We start from the raw sequence: 24,290 nt of genomic DNA, 5'->3' as shown, positions 1-24,290 counted from the left end.
TGAAATTACACTTTCATGCAATAAATGCTAAAGTTTCATAGATTTTTACAGGAAAATGTGAAGCTTACACGATTAAACACGGGAAACACATTTTTACATTATTCAGACTTTTATATTTCATTTTACTATTTTCCTAAACTAATTTGTCCATTTAACTTGGTTCGAATGCCTCTGACAATTATGTGTTAACCCGCAGCACATAGCAGACAGCTGACTCTCAGCTGCTGCAGGAACCAGAGCGAAGTCGCCTTTATGTCGTCGTAACGACCAGTGCAGTAAGTGCTCTAAAATTAGACTGAGGTTCTTTTTATGACATGTCTGCTTTCAGTTAGACTTATTGTTCCCACTTGAGTCCAATGTGTTTCTTATAAAACCTCAACGACACAGTTGTGGTAATAATTGAGTCTCAGCTACTGTTTTGATGAAAAGTAGTTTATTTGATTATTTGGTAAGAAAAGTAGTTGTGGATCCATGTCTTGAAAATCATCATAATGCCATTTTGCTATCAAAGTATAACACTGTTATGCCTCTTGGGATTTAGCAGTTACATAAAAGAAATGAGAAGAAATGATGTGAAAGCTACTCCCACACTACAATTTAATTTTACATTTGTCAGAACATAAGATCACGATTTTGGAGCCATTTTTTGGGGGGTGGGCCTTCAGCCAATCAGACGTAAGACGTTGAGTGGGCTGTTTAAACCGAAATCAAAAATATAAATGAAAACTCAGATTTTTTTATTTAATCTTTCCATGGTAGGAAATTGGAAATAATTTTTTTTTTTTTCATTTTGACAAATGTAAACCGGCTTCACCCATACAGGCTATTTCTTACTTTTCTTTTACTTTGCAGATGAGGTTATGTTTTTGTTTCTGTTTGTTTATTATTAAGTTGGATTACGAAACAACTCTCCAAGCTCTTTTTACTAAATAATTCATATATTATTCATATATCTGTAAATGGATTGTGGTCGTCTGTATTAGTAGTGCGGCTTCATGTCCCCACCAGTGGGTTTTACTCAGCATGAATCCCATGAATGCAGAGACCAATTTACTCCATTTAGCTAAAGAGGTTGTGGATGACTCAGAACCGGGCCTAGAAATAAAAAGTGCTGGATGCAACCATGTGCGGCACCAAATGTGGAAGCAGTTAACAAATTAAATTAAGTGTTGAGTATTAAATGTGTGGCTCCAGCAGATGAGTGTAAGAATGTGGGAGAGGGGGAATAAAGACGAGCCAAAAAAGGAGGGCCACATGTGAGGCTGGTGTCGGATTGTTGTGGAGGAGAATGGGGTCAGCGGCGTGCCATGTTTCCACTTTAAGTCTGTGCTGGACGGGGGGGAGGGGGCATTAGAGGGTAAAGGGGCAGAGGGGTTGTATTTTTATAAAACATTTGCTCTCCTGCACGCCTGACACTGTTGAAGCAGAAAGGGCCCACAGAAGGACTGCTGTGCCTTTCACTCAGACAGACAGCGAGGCACACTCCGGCCTGGAGCTGCGATTTGGACACAAAGAGAAAAGAAAAGTGTCTAAAAGAACGAGAAGAAGATGGACGTAAAGACTAAAAACTCGGACATCAGCCTGGAGAAGTTAGGCAGGATGGCCGAGGAGCTGATGCTGCCGGGAAGGTTTATTCTCCGAGTTCTAAACGCTGCTCTGGAGTCTGTCACAAACGTCCTGGCTACGATTTTTGGAAGTCAAGTGTTCAGGAGACACTTCCACCTGATGCTGTCTGGTCTGGTTCTGTTCGGGCCTCTGCTGAATCTGTGGGTGTCCAAGTTCAGCATCTTCACAAACAGCCACCATTACCTTTACAGGTAAGAATCCCTTTAAATAGACAGCGTCATTTATCTTAAACCGAAAGGATCCTCTCTTAAATCTCTCATATTTTTAAAGTGTACCTTTCCTGGAATTTGAAGTCACCCTGAACTTTTTAACCTTTTACTTAAGTTTTTTTTAAATTAATTTTGTTACTTTGTTTTCTCATGAATGTTAGAAGTTGTTATATTACCATGTGGTTTGGCAACGGATCGCTGATGTGAGCTAGTTCTTCACTCATTACTCAACACTCACAGTTGTTGAGTTAAACTCACTTGGTTTAATAATGTGGGACCTATAATAATAATTGTAGTAATAATATCAATAATTTGACGCCTGCTGCACTGCAGCTACCTGAACATGACACATTATTAAATATGCATCCTGTCAATCCAAATTGAAAAATTGATAAAGCATGAACAAATGTGACTGTGAATTATTCTGATAACATTGATGACGTTTCTCCTTTACAGGAAGTTTCTGAAGTCCACTTGGGGTTGGACCTGGATCTTCAGCGGCTCCTTCATCCTCCTCCTCTCCCTCTCTGCCCGTCACTCCCTCTCTCTCTCCCTCCGCCACCTCTCTCGGCTCGGGGTGGTGGGCTTGCTCTGGTGGGGGTGTCGCCGCCTTCTGACCCTGCTGGAGGACGCGACAGGGACCTGCTACGAGCCGATTGCCCAGGAAACCCAGAGTTCTGCCTCCCTGGGACTTCCACCGCCCCTGCTGCTGCTGCATGAGGGCCGGAGCAAGGCCTCCTGCCTGAGGGACAACATGGTGTGGAGGGGCTACGAGGTTTCCCAGGACGTCCTCATCCTCTGCTTGTGCTGCCTGCTGCTGGTGGAGGAACTGTCCGTCTTTGGCCCTCACATGGTCCGAGCGAGGAGGAGTGGTCCCCCCGGGGCCCCGTTGAGATTCGTCTTCCTCCTGTGTGTCGCTCTGCTCGCCGTGTGGATGTTCCTGCTGCTGTGTGTGCTCGCATACTTCCCAAAGTTCCCCTCGCAGCAGCTGGGGGGAGCCCTGGGCTACCTGGGGTGGAAAGGACTCTATCAGGGATGGTACACACTCGGGCCGAGCTGGTGCTTCCCTGGTTTGCCAGGAGACGGACCATTAACAACCACGGAAACCGGAAAACAAGACGAGTAGAATATATTTAGGGGATGAGAGTGTGAGAGGATTTCCCATTAGGTCTTATGAAGCAGTCTAGGTATTCAGCACTGTGTGTAAACGACACCACGAGTCTGGCATCGCGTGAATATGCAGGTTAATTTCACTGTTTGTCACATTAGATAAGTAAGTAAGTTCAGACAGATTTATTGGAATCATGTTGCTTTATTTTGTAATCTGAACAAAATGCATGATATGAGATGACACAAGACGTTTTTTGTCGGAGCGTTTTTTTTTGTTGCTTGATGGCAGCGTCACACGAGACGAGCTGCATCTTGTCTGAGAGCCCGTGAGCTTGCTGATGCCCGTCTCAGTAGATGAGAGCCTTCCCGTCCCCTCGGGGCTTCTTGATCTTGTCGTAGTTCTTGGTGATGACGTCGTACAGCACGGCCTGTAGAGAGAGAAACGAGGGCGAGAGTCAGACAGACACAGGGAACAGCACGGATGTGAGATGGAGCGTGAATAAGACAGAGACACATAGAACGCTTTCTGAATAATCGCGTCCTTTCATCGGCACCTGCACGGCCGCATTCATAAACTGCCATCAAACGCCGCAGGACAACATCCAGAGGAAGTAAAGATTAATGGACAAGAGAGGGAGCACGAATCACTTCAACACAAGCACAGCAATTAGTTTAATTAGCGTCCTATTAAGAAGGAAGTGATTCCATTTAGCCTCCGTCCCTGCTGCGGAGACACGGCTTGAATATTTAACAGATGTGAGGGGAGTTATATTCACAATTCAGTGTTTGATTACCACAGATGAGATACTGGGTTCAATAAATAAGTTTTCAAACATTATCAATCGACGCAATACCAATTGGGTTTTTCTATAATAAGGTTTTTATCAAGTTAAAGATGTCAGAGGCCTGAGAGGGAAGATCAAAGAATCTGTGTCTTACATATGTGTTGCAGATGTCCTGGAGCACGAGGCGGAGCTCGGAGTACTGATACAGGTCCAGCTCGTGAACCAGCTGTCTGTAGTCTCCCTGCGCCACACAAACATAAAATAAATGATGGGTTAGGGTCACGATATTACTCAAATGAAAACCAAACTTTTCACGAGAAACTTAAGTCATAATTAAAAGTCAGAATATTACTTACTACTACTTAACTGAAGCCTTTTTTCTCGTCATGTTTCGATTTTTCTTGTAGTATGACCACTTTTTCTTGTAATATTTTTAATTCTTTCCTTAAAATACTACAACTTCGTTATTGTAAGATTATAAGCACAGTTCTCGTAGTATAAAAAAAAAAAAGAGTATCGAAGTGGCTCTCATACTCAATTACTTACTTGTATATTATTTTTTCTGAATTCATTCTATCACTGGCTGTGTGAGCGGTATCACACAGAAACACACGGACACGTATGAAAATAAAGATCTAGAAAACATTGGGTACTGACCACGTGGGGTAGTTTGGAGGCTTTGGTCACAGCATCACCTCTCTCACTGTAATATCTAAGAAAAACAGGGAAAGAGAAGTTTATTTTTGAACAGACACCATTTAACACACTTTAAAATCCCTCCGAGGTCCTCACTAAATGTTTAAAAAATGTCTGATTCCGACATGATGTCTCTGAAACCTCCATTAAACTTCTGTTTAGAGCGAGATATGGGCTAAAATATTCACAGCTCAAGAAGATTCAGAAGATTCTTCTGGATTATTTTTTTAGATGCACGGCCTGCTCTTTTTTTCCCATGAATCTTAATGAATTGGGTTTTTGCACCTCCTCCTTTGGTTCATGCTGGCTGAATAAAGTGTGCACTCTGTCACAGTTAACCTTTGCAGCACCTCTTTTTTCTCTCTGCATAGCACGACACTCTGATTAGGTGGTAAACATAAAACTCAAATTGGTTTGGCTTTTAAAAGTCAGTTGTGAAAATTGATTAAATAATTGTGATCGCACACATTTCTGAGACTGACCTGTGAATGATCCAATTCTCTGACCAGTTCTTTGGTAAGAATACAGATAACTGAGTCTTAAGCTAATTGAGCTTTTCCTTCTATAATTGGGCCCAACTCTTGCAGCCCTACACGAGATTGAGAGGGGACTTCTCCGCCCTCATTCACTACAGTGATAGGGAATCAAATCCACACATGCATAAAAAAATTGGTGGGAACTTTGAATCAGATCTAAAATCTCAAAAAAGAATCAATGGCTCTCTGAAAGAAATGGCGCCAAAAGATCTGTATCACTTCAAAGAACATTATTATCACTAGTTAGTTCAAAGCACAAACCCATTTCACAAATGAAAAAGTGGTAAATTAGAAAAAAGCACTGTATGTCCCCATAGGTTCAGTTATTACCTGGCAGGTTCAGGTTTTGTTTGCATTTGTTTGTTTGACAGTTTGCAGGGTTACGCAAAAACAACCAAACCAATTTCCTTAAAATCTTGTGAAGTGGTGGGGCATGACCTATAGGCATGACCCACAGAACAACATGTGCAATTGTGGTAAGATTTTCCCTGATTTCTCAGAAAATAACTCGTGGACTTTGCTGGAAAAATCCATCATGATTAAGGTACTGATATTTATGAGTGGGTGCAATTTTATGCAGAATAAAAATCCAGATTTAGTGAATTTAAATGTAGTTTCATGAGGAGACTGTTGGACCTTAGCAGAGGTATGAACTATACACACTGCACCTTCAGTAATTATAGTTAGTAGTATTATTACAAGCAACGCCTCTTAGCATTGCGTGGGCCTTTGTTCAGGATTGACTAACAGCTCAGACCTGTTGGGACATGACAACAGGGACACGAAGGCACTAAGTTATGACTCTATTAAGTAAATTGTGTCTGGATGATCTCAGCAAACTCCCTAGCATCACATCTCAAAAGAGCTCCGTTCAGCTCAGAAACACAGACGACACCAGTGTGTGGATGAGGAAAATGCTGCTATAAAATCGCTGTTTTAATGTGGCAGGGGCGCTCTTACTTTGAAATCTGAGTTTGGAATCCCTCGATCTTGGTGCGGGTGCTGGTGAGCAGCTCGAACACTTTCTCCTGTTGGATTAAAAAGCCACACCGTTATTACATAAGCCAAAGAGGCTTCTTCTCTCTAAAGAGATCAACGTCAATTATGAAAATGCACAAACACACAAGACGTGACGTCGCTCTACTGCGTCACTATAATGATCAGCAATTACTGACCTGCACCGCCACTCCAAAGTTGTTCCCATCTTCAATTTTAGGGATTTGGATTTGCATCCACATTGACACCTTCCAGAGATAAAAAACATGAATCTATTAACCTGTCTGTCCATTTTAATCTCTTTATACCACTGCAACATGGGGTCTGAGCTCCTAATGCCTGAAATCATACACAGTCCTTCCTTTTTTAAAGCCAACTATGATTCTCTTTGTTGAAAATGATCCAGAAGACTAATCCAGAGACTGACCAGGTTGAGCTTCTCCTTCAGTGTGTGGATCTGAGGCTTCACCTCCTGCAGGAGACTCTGCACTGTCCCATTGATGCAGATGGGACCACAGGGAGGCCCTGAAGGAAAAAAAAAAAACATCCCATAACATCATTCACATTACCTGCTTTCAGACATGCACTGAACTGTTTCCAAAACTTTTCCCACGGGCCCCCTGCAGGGATGTCTAGGAAATGTCCAAGTGAATCTCTGAGATGTTAAACTGAAAAAAAGTCATTTTATGAAATGACCACAGTTATTAGGTCATTTTATTATCGGTACAGTTTGCATTGTGCATCATAGATTTATAAAATAACATTACACATCTTCCGGCAATTTTTCTTCAGACTTGAAAAATAGTAGCAACTCCTCAGAATAATCTGATAACAATAACGGAAAAACGGTTATCACACAGAGCCTTTTAACCATGTGACAATGACAGGTGACTTTTAAATATTATACTAATCTTATACATATCCTATTTTATTTATAAATACTCAACTAGCAGTTTTTCTTTATCAGCTCTCTCTCCCCATTTACCTGAATCTTCGTCATCGCTGTCCTTATCTTTCTTGCCCTCCTTCGCCCTCGCCTTCGCCTGTGATAAAAGAACAAACAGCATCAGGTCATCGCTCCTGCTGTCTCCTGATCTCTCACAGAGCTCATACACAATGTTGGTGGCTGGCTAACTTTAGTTTTGAACAACAAAAGTATCCCAGACTGAGAAGCTCCTGCTCTGAGCACACAACGTCTGAAAGCTGCTGCTTCATGAGCAATAATGTTCTTCCAACTAATTTTCAAATTGTAAAAACCAGGACTGCGAAAATCATTAGGACAAACATTTATACAATCGGATATTTTATCTGTGATAATGATTATGATTTGGATTTTGTGAATGTTAATAAATATTTCATTCAGTTACTTTACATTAACAAATACTATGATATTAGCCTGTGTCTGATGTGAACAATTTCTATCTACATAGTTCAATTTGGTGATAGAGTGGCCTCGGAGGAAGTTATCCTCTCTCTAAGGGCCCTTATACTTTAATCTATTATTACATAGTTGATTCAGACAGCAGAGCCTCAACATTACACCGTGTGGGACCTACCGCCTCCTTCTGCTTCTTGCGTCTGGCCTCCTCTTTCACAGGGTCAGGCATCGGGATGTCCAGCGGAGCCTTTAAGGACTCCAGGTCGGCACAGCAGGGAGGCGACTGGCAGCAAAAACACAAGAGATAAATGTCTTTGAATAGAGCTACAACAGACTTATCACAACAGGGGCTTTCTCAATGTATGTTAACGCGGACACAGTCACACTGCAGGTTTCCTGTTTCCTTATTAATCGAATTCTTCCGCCCTCTTTTGGTCACAATTTGTGGGTACAGGTCGCCTACAACACCTGAAAACTTCCACTGATTTTAACCCTAGCCCCCTCATCCCCAAAGACCTCTTTCAACACACGGATACCTTCAGCAGCGTCTGCAGCTCTTCAATCTTCTGAGGGAAAAAAACTGTAACCAGCTGCTCGGCCTGCAGGAAAAACACAATATATAACTTTTATGTAACACAGTTGAAGGTGAAAGGATTGATTTAATGAAATAGTTGTATTTTATTTACCTCTTTGGTGAGTTTCTGGCAGAAACCATCCACCTGCAAATCAAGAGATAGGTTGAGACTTTTAATCTAGATATAAAACATCCCCTTGTCATCTTGAGGAATGACATTTTTTTATTTTTGGACTCCTCTGTGTCATTGTCCATTTAAATGTTTTATTTTTAAAACAGTGAAACTGTGTTGACAAACTTAGGGGCTTAGAATTCAGCATATTAATAAATATATGAAAATTTATAACAATGACTGAATTAGGTCAATGGAAGTGTAGTTTTGGGTAGGAACATTTTTGTAAAATAGAATTTGATGTTTACAATAATAATAACTTTATTTGCATAGAGCACTTTTCAATACAAGTAACAAAGTGCTTTACAACAAAAAAGGTGAAATTCACGGAGTCAAAAACAAGGAAGATACAGATAATAAAAGACATCAGGCCATAAAAGCTGAATCTGCCGTCTCATCTCATCTGCTTCCATTTTGTCCTGAACATCCCCTGAGAAAGTGTTTTTAAACGTGGTGCATCTTTGATTTGTAATAAAAACGATTCCGTCATTCACACTGTGAATACGAGATCTAGTCTTCCCTCTGTTATACTAATATATGTCCAATTCTGTGTCTGATAGTAATAAATACCCTTACACACAAAAAAAAGCAGAAACATTCGATTTTGTAACCAACTCTTCGGCCTGTTGATAAAACAATGGAGGTGTTATGTAATGTGACACATATCAGATCAGTTATAAGGGTTGAGCTCCGGTTAGAAACGAGTGTGACACAGGATCAGAGAGCTGATCTCTAACCTGATCACCAGCTACGGAGTCACAAGGACACATGGATTTAAAGGAATCGGTGTGACTCAGGTTCAACTCTTCTCACCTGTTTCTTTGACGCCTGTGGAATATCCTTAGCAGCCATGTTGTGTCTCCAAGTGAACACTCAAGTTTAAATAAAGTTTTGAAGCGTTAAATCCGATCTGAAGTTAACAATATTAACGTCTTTACTCGTCTTGATACGAAGAAGCTGCTGCGCAATAAAAGCGAAAATGAAAGTAAAAGCGCATATTCAGACAGTTCCGTACTTTCCCGTTTGGAAAGAGGCGACTCCTGTTGCATTGTGGGACTTGTAGTTTTTTATTTTCCATTCCTATAACCAGAGCCACTGATGATAAATACTGATGGATGAACTTCAAATGTCAACAGTCTGCTTCATCTGTTTTTAACGTGTACATGTATAAATATGCTGAACATGTTTGAAATGTTGTACATATGTGCATCATATTAACTGCATCTTGTTATTTGTATAATTATTATTATTATAATTAGTAGTAGTATTAGTATTAGTATTAATAGTAGTAGTACTAGTAGTAGTAGTTTCTTTGTATGTATGCAGTACAAGCACACCTTTTTGTTTGTGAATGTAGAAAAAACATATGTTATTGATAGCCTTATCCTAAAATTATGTAACTATATTCCAAAGATCATAATCAACAGCTTACAACCATTTGCATATCAATTAATTCTCACATGTAATGATCAAATATAAATATTGTAGATTCTTCTGTAGTTTCTAAGATTGTCCACTAGATGGGGCTGCTGCTATGTATGAAATATAGCAAACTGTCCTGTGGCAAATTACAGGAACTAGATAATGATTGACAGCAGCTGAGTAAACTTGTTAAAACTGTGTTTTGAGAGAAGATGTAGATGTAGATTAAAAGGTGCAGAATAAAAATAAATCTCATGGAAAAACAGTCTGAATGGGTATTGTTGAGTTAAAAACAGACTAAGTAGTTCATCTATCTCGGGGAATAATTGTTTTTACAATTTTCTCAGGGTCAGACACTGATAAAGGCTTTAGGACAAATCTTATTATGTATTTGGGGCAGACTGATGTTATATCGAACAGCAACAATAGGCCTGCTCAGTTGTCATGGGATCAAATAACATAATTGTGATGACACTGGCGCCAGGTAAACCACGGTCACTCCAGATGCCTTTTTGCGAGCTTTGTCTCACGGGACGATCACACAACCTCTGCTTTAGGTGACTATTGATCAAAGCTGGAGGCCAAAGTGCGTCTGCTCTTATGCTCCAGCTTTTCAAGGACCTGCCGTCGCACATCTGATGTCACACAAGGCCTTTAATCAGGAGCCGTGTGGACAGAGCCGGTCTGACACAGTCGGGTTGAAGCCTTGAATAAATACAAGATCGTGACAGGACAAGAAGGACGTCAGATGCTCCCAATGTCAACACAGCACTGATCATCTCACTGTTACACATAATCATTATACCAACATTAACTGTTCAATCCCATCAGATATACATTTAATCACTGGGCTGATATTTACTCAATATTTCGGCCTGATTATCCTTAAAACATTCTGTGTAAATTCTAGTTCCTTTTCTTTTTAACCTTTTAAAATCTGACCTTCTCATGCCCCAAATTAATAGAGTTTATTTTTGCAACTACAGGGTCTATATGAATATGCTTGGTCTCTGCAAGGCTACACTTGTGAGGTTTCTTCAAAGGTGTAAGCATCAGTATATGTTACTAGGTCAGAGTAAATTAAGACGGAAAACAACAAAAAAATTCTATTTCATGTATTCCTAAAAATGATTGTGAAATTAAAAAAATATGTTCAGTCTGAAATTGTGCAGGTGAGGCCGAAAAATCCTCAACTAATCCATATCACAACATTGTGAACACTTTGTGTAATCTGCAGCAGAGCAGTCTGAACATCTGCAGCTTTTTACCACCACGATAATACGACACCTGGGTCGATACCAGGTTGGACCCAAAGGGCAGAGGCCGCGCTCATTTACAATGCGAGCGCCATTAGTTATTGATTCTGTGATTTGATTGCGTGAGCGATTAAAAAACTCTGCCCTGTTATTCAGTTCAGGGGCGTTGAGAAACATGGAGGACAAAGGTCAGGTGTGTGAGGCCAACTGGGGCGGAGAGAGGACAACAACAAGTTTAGGATTCGTGAGCACGTCAGTAAATTATCTTGTTGTTTGGGTTTTAACAGGATTTCATCACAACCCTCCCACTGTTGCACACTAACCATATTAACTGAATAAATCAACAGTATATTGATATTTGATGCTCAAACGTAAACAAATAACTCTCTCTTGTAAACTTGTCTAGACGTTACAGTCTTTATGCGTCTATACCACCGTTTTTTATCATTGAAATACATATTTACACCAAAACAATATTTAGTTTCATAACTTGTCATTTCCTTGTGATGTTCAGACTAGACGTGTTTGGCTCTGACTATACAATATTCACACTTTGACTCTTAATTTTCGATTCTGCACAGTCTGAGAGAAAAGAGTTGCTTCATCTTCAGTAAAGAAGCTTTGCTCGTTGTCCTTGGTTGGGAATTTGCCTGCAGCGTTAGATTTATCATGTGACAACAAATGTAGCATTGTATTTCTAAGTGTCTGATACTCCCATCAATGTTCCATCGGATGTTAGGATCATTCTACCTAATTAATATATATTTTTTAATGTTTTGTTATAATAACATCTTTGCTCAAGTCACATTCACACAGGGAAGCTGTCAGGGCCAATCTGGGGGTTCAGTGACTTGCCCAAGGACACTATGGCAAACAGACTGAAGGATGCGAAGGATCGAACCACAGACCGTCTGGTAATGGACGACCCGCTCCACCTCCTGAGCCACAGCCGCCTATTTTAGACTCCACTGATTCAACAGAACTACTTAGATGTACTGGTCCCTCTAAATGACAACCAGGGATTAGTCGTGCAAACCACATCGACAATAAACAAGGCACTTTTAAACATGTTGGATGAACTGACACAGTGAATGGTAGATATTTGGATTTGGAGCCGTTATCTCTATAATGTGTCATACGTCACAAGATGCTGAACCAGCACCTGGGTCACACAAAAACACCCAACTCCCTGTAGGTAACCCAGAAAAACGGTCCGACAGCCTCAACCCTGCCTTTGGAAGGATAGAATAACCCAGTATTTTCTTTCTCTGATATGTATACAATACATTATAGGGAATTAACAATAAGTAGTATGGGCAATTGTGGCATTTACCAGACAAATAAGATTCCTGTAAAAGCCACTAACCACAGCTGTGTTCGCTGAAACTGAGATGACAGGACACAGTTAAATGATTAAAGATGTCTCCTTCCCTTCCCTCTTTGCTGCATTCTTGACTGTTTGAACGTCACCTGCATGTGTGTGTGTACGTGCACAGAGTCTGCTTGGTGGACTGCTGAGTGTGCAGGGCCTATCATCAGAGACCATGGGCTGAAGTTTAACCAGACATGTTGGACTGTGGCATTTCTCCTTATCTCCTATCTACAGCATATTCCTCTGTCCAACTCACATGCCTCTACTTCCCCTCGCTGTCACTGCAGTGTGTGTGTGTGTGTGTGTGTGTGTGTGTGTGTGTGTGTGTGTGAACCTCCCTAATTTCCCAGAGAGAAACATTAACAGGAAATCCACCATTTAAAACCATGTACAGACACACTTGTTTGCCCTGTGCAGCTAGAAGAAAATGTTAAACCTCCTGTTGGCTGAAAATCAAACTATTCCACTTATGCAACAGGTCAATCAGTTAAAGGCTTATAAATAAATAACTACATTAAATAATTAACTATAAATCATTGGAGAGAAACACTGCAGCCTCCAGGATCCTGAACCGAGCTCTTACCCAAGAGGGAACCGCTGTAAATCTGAGCTCTGGTAATCAAACACTGCAACTTTCTGAGAAAGATAATATTTAGCAGCTAGTTTTCAAGTTTTCATTCTTCAACATTTCCTTTTGCCATTATAGTATGCAGACAAAGTGAAGAGGGAAAACTGTGGCATTTCTCACTATAGTCATTTAATCATGAATGAATTAATCAAGAAAATAATCAAGTCAATAGACATGAAAACAACTGTTACATCTTCCCTGTAACGCAGGTCAGATTGTACCATTACATGGCTTTTTGATCAAAGTAATCTATTCAGTGAACACACACACTTTTTGTGGAAATACAACAAATGGGAAATATTTTGAAACTTTAGTGCTGTTGAACTTCAAAGTCAAGACAGATATAATAATGTAACCCATTAAAAATACATTTATTCTGCACTCTGCCACTAGAAAAACCTTTTATTCTCCTGTTTATTTTCCTGGTTTTATTTTGGTAACTTTATTGAAAAGATCAGTCAGATACACGAAAAGAGGAGAAGGAAGAAAGAGGGTGAAATGATACATTACACAAATAAACATTTAGTATAAGTAAGTATAATGCATGGAGCCATATAGTTTCAGCACACAAATTATAGAACTAATAAATGAATAAATTATGTAATCTTCGGGATGTCCTCAGGGGCCATCTCATATTCTCTGAAACATAAAATTTAATTATTATTTTTTAATAAATTAGCATAAAGCTTGAGTTAGGCTGCATCACTTCCCACTGTCAAGATCTTAAAATGTATACATATACACTATTTATAAAAATGGACGCCACGTCTTGACCTCTTCCCACTATCCAGAAGTGAGGGTTTTGAAAGAGGAGTGAAGGAAGTCATCTACATCAAAGTCGAGGAACCATCTTTGACCAGAGGAGTAGGTCGAAGACACCTGTCCGCCACACACAATACAGTGTTGACCTCCATCTACAGGAAGTTTCACAAAATAAAATAATGAATGTGAATAAAACATGTGAGAAATATATGAATAACATAAAAACACATAGTGATGGTGAATAAGAAAGCTACAGGACAGTGAGGAGAAGTGAATTTAATAATTTTCTTAAAAACAACGAATGAATGAACAAGTCAAAGTACGTGAAGTTCTCTTCTGCTTGTGTGTATTCCTGTAATTATTTCTTTATGAGGACAATTTTAAGCATAGACCCTACAGAGTGAGGACCTTTTGACTGGTCCTCACTATTTCAATGGGGGTTTATACTTGGTTTTAGGATTAGAATTAGGTTTAGGTTAGGGTTAGACATTTAGTTTGAATGGTTATGTTTAGGGTAAGGGGCTAAGGACATGTTTTATTTCAATCTGTGTCCTCACCCAGAAAAATAAGTACAAACATGTGTGTGTTCATGTGTGCAGCAGCAGCCGGTTTCCGTCGTGCTCGTGTTTCCGGGTTGGGTCTCCTCCTCCTCCCGGTAGAACTTGCATCAGCCCGCAGGTTCCACGGCGACATGAGCGAGCATCGTCGGCGGTGCAGGAGCAGAGGACCGGAGTGGACATGTTGTGCTAGAGCCGGGGAGCAGTAAACATCTGCGGAGGACTGTGTGCTCATCCAGGTGTTTGACTGTGGACAAAGTACAAGGTCCCGTCTGAACACACAAACACACACACACACACACTAACACACACTCGGCTGCTCTCCACATCTCTCACATGAGCCTTTTTCACGCTCGCCGAGTTTTCTAAGCTAGTTTTGTGTTTCTATTTTTGCACCGAACATGTCGTCTCTTCTGCTGGGAGTCATCCTGAGGTGAGTAACTCTGACTTTCTTCTCTTTTATTGTGTCTTCAGCTGAAGTAGCTTCGTCAACTGAACTTTATTTCATTTAAAACGGCGCCTCACTGCAAACCAGCTAATGCTAAGAGCTTCTTTACGCGACAGCTCAATCTTTGTACTTGTGTTCTTAATCAACCCCATGCGATTTAACATGCATTGTTAATGATGTCTTATTTTTAAACTTTACACACACAAATACGTTTCAGATGTGTATCTATGTTCTAACTTGTTTTGTGAGCCGAACACAAAATGTCATCCACGTTCTACCATCAGTCAATTAATATATACAGATAAATAATATGCACCCACTGAAAGAACAAGATGTGACTTTTGGTTGCAGTCCTCAGTCAGATGTATGCTTTTATTTTGAAAGAGACACTTTTTTTCAAAAGGTTTTATTTTGACAATTTAGTTGATTCAGAAAGACATGGGGGTGTCTTTGCATTAAAAGACACGTAAGCAGAGAGGTGTGTAATCTTAATAGTGAACCCCCTCAAACTCCTTCCTCCTGCCCCTCCTATTTTTATAAGAAGCCTTAGAAATGAGCATTGGGTATATATATGTGTGTGTGCTTTTTTCATTAAAGCCACATGTGTGTGACTGACCGACACCGTGGTGGGACATGTGAGTTACAGTCAGGATGTTCCTGTGCATTGTGTGTGCACTTCTGCCTGAGAGATTAATGACCGGAGTCATCACTCCTGTTTGTGTGAATACCCCTGAGCATGTTTTCTATGTGTCTTTATTTTGTAACTCCTCCTCCCCCTGTACTGGCTCTGTGAGGTGAACGCATGCAGCACGTGTGCATGCACTCCAGCTTGTATCTGCTCCATGTGTAGACTCTGCACCTAAAGGGGCTTTTGACCGGGATCCATAAGGGCGCTGGAGGATGGTGGGGAGAGTGTAGGCGTGTCGGCCTGCGGTGTGTTAGGATTGGCTTTCCCACTGGGAGGTGTGTGTTGAAGGATAACCCGTTTAACAGGAGCAAAGAGACAGTCATGGGAATGGAAAACAGATCAGGCCCATGTGTTACAAGTCGTTCCTTGCCCCCTGCTCTGGATCATGTATCCTCTTCGAAAGAGAAAATGACGCCTTTAAAAAACATTAGAAGTTGGTTGATACATGTATTAGTGCTGCAAACGCTTTCTTGAAAGTGTGCGCTCATCATGTGTGGGGGATGGGGTGAGGAATGGGGAGACATTGACAAAAGGCTGGAGGGGATGAATAACTGCAGGGGTGATCAGAGGCATTTCAGGATTTCCCCAAAAAAATTCAAAGAAGAGAGAAGAAGGCTAACTTCAACCTGTTGCTTCTTCCTCCAGCATCTGGCCCAAGTCAGCTGCTGCCTGAGACGTGGCTACATCCACACTTCTACGTTTTTGATCACACGCATATTTTGGCTCCTTATAAGGAAATGCAATGTGGAAACACCCATCACATGACCAATGGCCTAGTCTGTGCGTTTGTGTGCCGGTGTGAACAGGAATTGCTTGAGAAATATCTCGTCTCCTAAACATGTAATCAGTTGTATCGTTGTAAAAATGCCAAAATGTAACTGCTGTTTAGCAAAGTAAACATGGTCATCAACTCTTGTAATATAAGAGTTGACAGGTAGCATAGGCTAATGCCGGTTGCTTTCTTCCGGAAGGGGGTCATGTGATAGGAGCCCGATGAATCAACGAAGGCTACTTTGTTACCTAAAGATCCAATCAGCAAGCAGTTGTCAGTGTCCACGTCATGGTTTCAAAACATTTCTGTTCCTGCCCATTCAGACCAAACCAGTTTTAAAACTAAAACGATGCTAGCAGCAAGTTTCAAACTTCTCAGTTTAAGTGTCTCTAAAACTCCAGAGTAGTGTAGACACCAGGCAGAGTTGATGCGTTTTCAAATGAAAATGAGAACAGTTCACTTCTGTTGATTTAATTCAAATTCAGTCCAGCTTGTCTCTTTTCCTAATCCCAATCACACTGGAGATCATTCTCAGGATGACGTTAATGGATACAGTAACTGGTTGCAGGACAGGCTGGATGATCAGGGGCATAGGTAATTGATTTAGTGTGAAGGAGAATAGAACTAAAGGGCCGTAGAGATTATTTTAATCAGACTGCTTCTTTTAATACCCCCCTGCGGGATGTGAAGTAATGAAAAGGGAAAGAAAAGTACAGCAGTAGATGGCAGTAATGCCCCTTGACGTCTGTTTCCATCCGCCAATAAACCAAACAAAGACGAAGAAGATGTGACACAGTAACTCTACTGTTCACTTCCAATGAATGTCAATGAAGGATGTTTGATGGGTGCAGAGACACAACTGTCCCCTGAACTTTGCTCTATATTCATGTGTTTGACATTTGTTGTTTTTAGTTAAATATCTCAACTACTGTCGGACGAACTGGGATGATATGGTTCAGATCTTCATGTTGCTTTTTTAATCCAGCCTCAGCTGGACACAGTGTTTACTGCTAGCTACAAAATGTTAGTGATGCTAACATGCAGATAGAAAACTTGGTAAAACACCTGCTAAACATCAGCATATCAGCATTATTTCATAGTACTACTGTGTTCAAGTACAGCCTCACAGAGCAGCCAGCATGGCGGAGAGTCTTCTGGGGTGACCTGATCACAAATGGTTAGTGTATATACCATACACTGTGTGCTCCCATACAGAAAGCCAAACCACTTTGATCGCCAATCTTTCTACACAATATATGGTGTGTATTCCACACTGGTGTTTAAGCCTTGAGCAGCAGGTTTCTGGTTTGACTCCTGGCTGTTCGGATCATTGAGTGCAAGTCATCCTCTCTCATCCAGTTTCTCTGTCTGTCCTTCACTGACTATCACAAAAGCCACAAAACACTTTTATCCATCCATTTACCAGCACTGCTTCCCAGGCTACAGCCATGTCCCAGCTATGGTCCAAATCACAAAATATAAGAGTAGATCAGATTTGATCAGAGAAAACAAATGACTCAGCTTCCAGTGTCTGTCCCTGTACTCTGAGTCAGCATTTTTGACACAACTGCAGTGTGCTCCCTCATCAATGGTTAAACTCCTGGTGAGAGAGAGGGAGATGAGTTTGAACCCTTAACCTGGCATTAGACTGTTACACGTTATCTTCCCTCCGTGCATGAGTAGAAATCTGTGTGTGTGTGTGCAAGTGAGCACTTTGCACATATGATGTCACACTCAGTGCTAGCTAACCAGGAGGTGTGTGCCTGCACTTGATTGGCCGATTGATTTATGGTTGAAACTAAAAGAAAATTATTTACAGTTCCTGTAGATTTGTGTATATATATATATATATAGATCTAGATATACTTAATCAGTATAGATTCTGGATGGATGGCTGGAAACATGCACACATTCGTTTTTTCTGAAGCTGTCATCTGAGGTCAGCCAGGCACCCATAGACAGATACACAAAGGAACAAAGGATCACATACACACACTGATTTTTCCATTGTCAGAACATTGTTGAGGACAGACAGAGCACACACACCCTAAAACAGGCTTGTGTTTTATCAGCTTCCAAAGCAGTGGCCCTCTCAATGGCATGTTTTGTGTATATCATGCTGCTGACACACAATAGATGCTCACCCCCCAACGTGCCTCTCTGAATGAAGAGAAGTCAGTTTGAGGGTCTCTGTTTCACTAATAACACCCACAGGAACTAGCTCAACGATTTAAGATTTAATTAGATGATTATGGTTTTGTGTATAATGGGTGTGTCTCCCCTGTGTTTGTGTTATGAGGCAGCCACAGTGACTGTTTCTCTTGTGCTTGTCATTAACTCATCAGCGCACTGTTCTCCAGAATCAAAAGACTAACTTTGTTTTTCCTTTATTTCCACAGACAGGGTGGTGTCGGGGCAAATGTCACAGTTCGGTCCCTGTCCTCACTTAACTCGCTGCCCCCGGCGGTGGCTGAGTTTGTCAAGGGGGCAGCGGAGGAGTGTAAGCCCACCGGTGTTCATGTAGTAACAGGGACACCGGAGGAGGCGGCCAACATCCTCGCAGGTCTGGAGAAGGAGGGGATGGTCAAGAAGCTTTCCAAATACGACAACTGGTAGGAGCTTTGTAAACAGAGTCAGTGGCTCATTGATATTAGGCCTTGTGCATTCTATTGTATTCATATTTTATCCTGCTTAGTTTGATTTTGCATCACACCAACATTTTAACCCTCTGTCCCTCAGCTGGTTGGCACGAACAGACCCAAAAGATGTTGCTCGAGTGGAGAGCAAGACTGTGATTGTGACCAAGAACCAGAGGGACACCATCCCCATCCCTGCTAACGGTGTGAAGAGCCAGCTCGGCAGCTGGATGTGTGAGTCGGACTGGCAGAAAGCCAGAGAGGAAAGATTCCCCGGCTGCATGACAGGTATGTCGTTGGATAGTGGATCTGACTTTCAGTTTGGTCCTTGAATTTAAACATGATCAGACTATTTAAAAAATAAATGAGAATAAAATGGGATGATTTAACTTTAATGTCTTTAACTAAAATGTAACACCAGACAGAGCAGCCGTTTTCAGTTCACACACTGATGGGTGTGGTTAGCAGCGTTCTCTGTTCCACCTGTTACCCCATCCAGTGCTGGTGTAATGGGTTACTGGAGTACACTTGGGGTACACTAAAGTCAAAACGGTTTCCCGGTTGAGATGCGAGAAATAAACCTCCATATTAAAGAGGCCATGCACACAATTGTAATCTTAAGTTCTTTATTTGTTTTGTTTAATACATCTTGAACTATATAACGGAACAAAAAACAGATTATTTTCAGGAGCCTCGAATCTTTTCATATTACAGCCAAACATCTTGAACTGAACAGAGTAAACAAACTGGTTACACTGGATTTGCTTTGTCTGGTCTGTGACGTGAACGCTGAGGATTTACGATTTTTCTATTTTCCTCGACAAAATCAGGATGCAGGAGCTGCATCTTTTTCTCTTGAATTGAAGATGACAAAAAAAAAAGACCACAAAAGCAGATTGTAAAACTTGCATTTGTAAACTTCCTATTCCTTGACCTGCATTGCTGCACTTCTTTTATACTTTTGCGCACCACCAACTGTTGCACAGTGGGACTGCGTGAAACTCAGCTGGAACGTGTTTAATCATACGTTCTGAAGACAACAAGATGCATCATGGGCATAATGTTCACATACTTGCTGGGAACTACGCTTGTTACTGTTCCACTAGAGGGCAGCAGGGTACGCCACATAACTCAATCCATGTAGAGCGGGGATGCAGAACGTCCGGCTTAATAAAAAAAGGTTCCCCTGTGTGTTTTGCATCTTGCAGACACATAGTATTAATTTCTGACTTGCACAAACGATAGTGATATCTCGAACCTGACATACTAATCCTGGATCTGGATTCCATAAAGAAAATGCTGAGATGTCTTCAGCCCAAAATGACCTAAATTTCAACACCTGTCTGTGTTGAAACAATGTGTCTTGTAGTGCAAAGATAACCTGTATTCTGTTGTATAAACTTCTCCTTTCCCTCTGCAGGTCGGACCATGTATGTGATTCCCTTCAGCATGGGTCCTGTTGGCTCCGCTCTGAGTAAATATGGCGTCCAGGTACAGTGACTGTGCTCCTGTCCAGGCTTCATACGAATCAATGCTTTGTTTCATCGATGTACTTTATCTTATATACTCTAATAGACGATTACAGTAAAGTCTCAGGGTGTAAACATTCTTCTTCACTTTCCGCTTCTTCAAGGTGACAGACTCGCCGTATGTCGTGGCCAGTATGGGGATCATGACACGCATGGGGACACCAGTCCTGAACAAATTGGCAGAAGGAGAGGAGTTTGTCCGCTGCCAGCACTCTCTAGGACGACCTTTACCACTCAAAGGTACAAAAAGAGCCTGAAACAAGTTCTAGACCTTTGTTTAAACTTGATACGATTTTTTCAAATTCCCCTCTCTTCCTCTTTTCCTGTTCCAGCCCCTCTGGTCAACTCATGGCCCTGTAACCCGGAGCAGGTGCTGATATCTCACCTGCCGGACACCAGGCAGATTATGTCCTTTGGCAGCGGCTACGGAGGAAACTCTCTCTTGGGAAAGAAGTGCTTCGCCCTCCGCATTGCCTCCTGCATCGCCAAGGACGAGGGCTGGCTGGCAGAGCACATGCTGGTGAGGATGAAGGATGTGATATTGTAACAGAAGGAAATTTACTGTGAAATTCTGGCGATGCTCAAGTAAACAGGATAATTTAAAGGTTTTTACTCTCCGCTCCATCCTCTCCTCAGATCCTGGGTATTACCAACCCCCAGGGAGTGAAGCGCTACGTAGCGGCGGCCTTCCCCAGCGCCTGCGGTAAAACCAACCTGGCCATGATGAAACCAACTTTGCCAGGCTGGAAGGTTGAGTGTGTGGGAGACGACATTGCGTGGATGAAGTTCGACAGCCAAGGTGAGAAAGAGGGGACATGCTCTGTTGCTCCATGTGCAAAAATGTATCAAATCCTAAATGTCACTCCGATGAACAATCTGTAATCTTTGCAGGTAAACTGAGGGCCATCAACCCAGAGAACGGTTTCTTCGGCGTGGCTCCAGGCACCTCGGACAAGACCAACCCCTACGCCATGGCCACCATCGCCAAAAACACAGTGTTCACCAACGTCGGTGAGACCAGCGATGGAGGAGTGTGGTGGGAAGGACTGGCCCCCCCTCCCGCCGGCGTCACACTCACAGACTGGCACGGCAAAACCTGGAAGCAAGGTATTATCAGTTAGAGGAAGGTCATTAAGTTTAAGTATCCTGGTTTATAGTGCAGCTTTACTGACAGAGATATCCTTCCACCACTTATGATTATTAATAGACTTATCTGCAGACGAAAGAAAATGGATCTGGTTCGTTTAAAGCTGGAGGAGTGGGAATCAGTTTTTCTTTAATGGCAGATTTTCTCATTGCTCATTAACTTAACATCTGACAGAGTTTGCACCTTGATATTCAGATGTACAGTTGGTGTAATTAGATATTGTCAAGAACACATCCCAATCTCTTAATTTCCTTTTTGTAAACAGGAAGCTCGACCCTTTGCTCCCACCCCAACTCCCGCTTCTGCGCCCCAGCGGCTCAGTGTCCCATCATCGACCCCCAGTGGGAGAGCGAGGAGGGGGTCCCCATCGATGCCATCATCTTCGGAGGCAGGAGGCCAGAAGGTTAGTGCCACTTCTATACACATGTTAAATAGTTTTTAATTTTCACTTTTAACAATGACATTTTGGCTTTGTGCTTCTGTTTCACAGGGGAAAGAAACATGCCCATTAAGTCTTTAAGTTGACAATTAGTGTAGAGGTTGAAGAGATGATCAATGGGTATTAAATAGTGAATGCCCCAATGATCTTTTATATATTATATATAGTTATTATGTTTTATCGGTACAGTGAAATTACTACATTTAGTCCTTCTTGCCTATATTTTGTATCTATTCACTTACTTAACGTGACTTAACCTTTACTGTGTGTGTGTTTTGTAATTAAGTTTTTAAATGGTGCTTAATTTGAGTTGTTTTTAAAAGACATTATTAGCGGTGTATTGATATAATGTTTTTGTGTAGGAGTCCCTCTGGTCTACGAGTCTTTCAACTGGCAACACGGTGTCTTTGTTGGAGCTGCGATGAGATCTGAGGCCACGGCAGCTGCTGAACACAAAGGTACAGACTCAACCACCTCTGACTTTTTAATCGTGTTTTCCCGATTTAAAGCTATGAGAAAAGACTTGTGGTTTAGGGTTCATTTTCTTCAAGTAATTACGTTATTGTAGAAATCAATTGCGACACTACAGAGTTAAGATATTGGGATGATAAGGAAGTGGAAATCTTTCAATTACTAAAGTTATTTCTTGATCAGAATTACAAGGCCTTTCATGTCTTCCTTCAGGTAAATCTATTATGCACGACCCCTTCGCCATGCGACCATTCTTCGGCTACAACTTTGGCGACTACCTCGCTCACTGGCTGAGCATGCAGAACCGCAAGGCCCCCACCCAGCTGCCCAAGATCTTCCACGTCAACTGGTTCAGAAAGACCCCCAGCGGTTCTTTCCTCTGGCCCGGCTTTGGCGAGAATGCCCGCGTGCTGGAGTGGATCTTCAAGCGCTGCAGTCGGGAGAGGGAGGACGAGGTGGCCAAGAAGAGCATCATCGGCTGGCTGCCGGTAGAGGGCGCCATCAACACTGAAGGCCTGGGCAGCAGCGTCGATATGGGAGCCCTGTTTGATGTGCCCAAGGCTTTCTGGCAGAATGAGACCAAAGAGCTGAGATCGTACTTCACGCAGCAGGTCGGTGCTGATCTGCCGGCTCAGATTGGGGCTGAGCTGAAGGCGCTGGAGGACAGGGTGCACAAGTAAAACCACAGTGACGCCACAAACAAGGTGGTCGTCCCTGGTGACACAGGATCACATCATAATGGTGCAATCAGAGTCACTGCCTGGGTTTATATACACACAGAGAACGAAGCTGTGAAAAAGATTAGCTTGGCAGCTCTGGTTTAATGTATATGAACATGAAATAAGAATTTGTTTGACGTGCTCGACTTAAAGATAAGATAAGACAAGATACTAAATTCTGACTTTTTTCGACCTCTTTCTTGACTTAGGATTGTAAAGGTTGACGTGTTTAGTCACTGGTTGACAATGAAGGTACTCTTCAGAAAGACCAACCCTCAGGCCAGTATCTATATTTCTCTGTGTTTAAAAAAACACAGTCAGTGACTCTTCTTGTCGGGGGAGAAATCAGTGAAGAATGAATGAAATCGGGGGGGGGGGGGGGGGGGGTGAAGTTAATCTACAATGCAAAACCTACGTCACACTGCGACACTGACAGACTGGTGCTAGGTCAGTGGTGGCAGGGAGGTTTGACTCAACATGAGGGATTCTATTCCCGACGGTCAGATAAGCTAATGTCCCTCCCTGCATCCACTCACACTACCTGTCGCAGTACTGGAGCAAAGTCATCATGGCCAACTTGTGCCTTTTTAGACTTAACAATAGATTCCAGGCTGCTAATGTTTACAGGCTGAAGCACGAAGATCTTTTCAGACCAATATTTGACCAAAAAGTTGAAAAATGTTTATCATAGAGGTTTTGAATGCTTTAAAATGTCCTTAAGGGGTCAAAACGTTCATTAACTGCTCAGCACCATTCCACTGGGCTGAGATTAACTATGTATCACTCATCTGGACGCTTATGTAATGTTTTATGATTAAATTGTTTGATTCCGGGTGACATGTGAAATGTTGGACCAATAAATGCAACTGATATGATATTTGTCAAAGGTGTATGCCGAGGTTGTTATTACAGTGCAATGAATAAATATTTTCACACACGCAGATGACGTCTCCTATTCATTTTTTCCCGTTGACTTTGATTGTATTGGATTTGGCTGCTCATTGTTTACCCCTGAGACTGTTTTGTGGACTCAAACACTTAACCCATACAATTAATCAATCAGTTCCCACAAGTCATTAATCATCACATACAAATACTCACTTCTTGTGTTCCAGACACAGACCTAAAGCAAAAGGTGGTTTGGTGTGATTCCTGCTATTCACTAAAAAGCTGTAATGCTATCGCGTAACTTTGTCATCTGCCTCGACTGGTTTGATTGGGGGGAGAGAAGAGAGAGATCAGGAACATGTATTTATAATTATCAGTAGGGATCAGGAATACTTTTTCCTCTTATCAATACTTATCTCCACCAATTGAAAATGTATTCTTATACCAATTTTGCATATATACTTATTTAAACAA

General features: G+C 41.7%; 3 protein-coding genes across 3 annotated transcripts; 2 read left to right on the top strand and 1 right to left on the bottom strand.

Annotated features, from left to right (window-relative positions):
- Window positions 1–142: 142 nt before the first annotated feature.
- LOC128425593 (fat storage-inducing transmembrane protein 1) lies at window positions 143–4,764 on the top strand. The gene is made up of 2 exons (XM_053412281.1): window positions 143–1,817; window positions 2,292–4,764. The coding sequence occupies exons 1-2, from the start codon at window positions 1,549–1,551 to the stop codon at window positions 2,959–2,961; spliced, it is 939 nt and encodes a 312-aa protein (XP_053268256.1). The 5' UTR covers window positions 143–1,548; the 3' UTR covers window positions 2,962–4,764.
- On the bottom strand, window positions 3,128–9,098 carry psme1 (proteasome activator subunit 1). Its single transcript, XM_053412282.1, has 11 exons — window positions 8,896–9,098; window positions 8,023–8,055; window positions 7,873–7,935; window positions 7,515–7,619; window positions 6,944–7,001; window positions 6,386–6,483; window positions 6,138–6,206; window positions 5,923–5,990; window positions 4,388–4,442; window positions 3,885–3,971; window positions 3,128–3,373 (listed from the first exon to the last, which is right to left on the bottom strand). The coding sequence occupies exons 1-11, from the start codon at window positions 8,932–8,934 to the stop codon at window positions 3,293–3,295; spliced, it is 756 nt and encodes a 251-aa protein (XP_053268257.1). The 5' UTR covers window positions 8,935–9,098; the 3' UTR covers window positions 3,128–3,292.
- A 5,072-nt stretch (window positions 9,099–14,170) lies between these two features.
- On the top strand, window positions 14,171–23,869 carry pck2 (phosphoenolpyruvate carboxykinase 2 (mitochondrial)). Its single transcript, XM_053412632.1, has 11 exons — window positions 14,171–14,512; window positions 18,387–18,599; window positions 18,727–18,911; window positions 20,044–20,114; window positions 20,257–20,392; window positions 20,485–20,672; window positions 20,789–20,951; window positions 21,044–21,259; window positions 21,565–21,702; window positions 22,101–22,196; window positions 22,423–23,869. The coding sequence occupies exons 1-11, from the start codon at window positions 14,481–14,483 to the stop codon at window positions 22,887–22,889; spliced, it is 1,905 nt and encodes a 634-aa protein (XP_053268607.1). The 5' UTR covers window positions 14,171–14,480; the 3' UTR covers window positions 22,890–23,869.
- Window positions 23,870–24,290: the final 421 nt, after the last annotated feature.

Source organism: Pleuronectes platessa, chromosome 20 (genome assembly GCF_947347685.1).
Source record: "Pleuronectes platessa chromosome 20, fPlePla1.1, whole genome shotgun sequence".
Taxonomy (NCBI): domain Eukaryota; kingdom Metazoa; phylum Chordata; class Actinopteri; order Pleuronectiformes; family Pleuronectidae; genus Pleuronectes; species Pleuronectes platessa.
The sequence above is the reverse complement of the archived record's forward strand: the minus strand, read 5'-3'. Positions and strand labels throughout refer to the sequence as shown.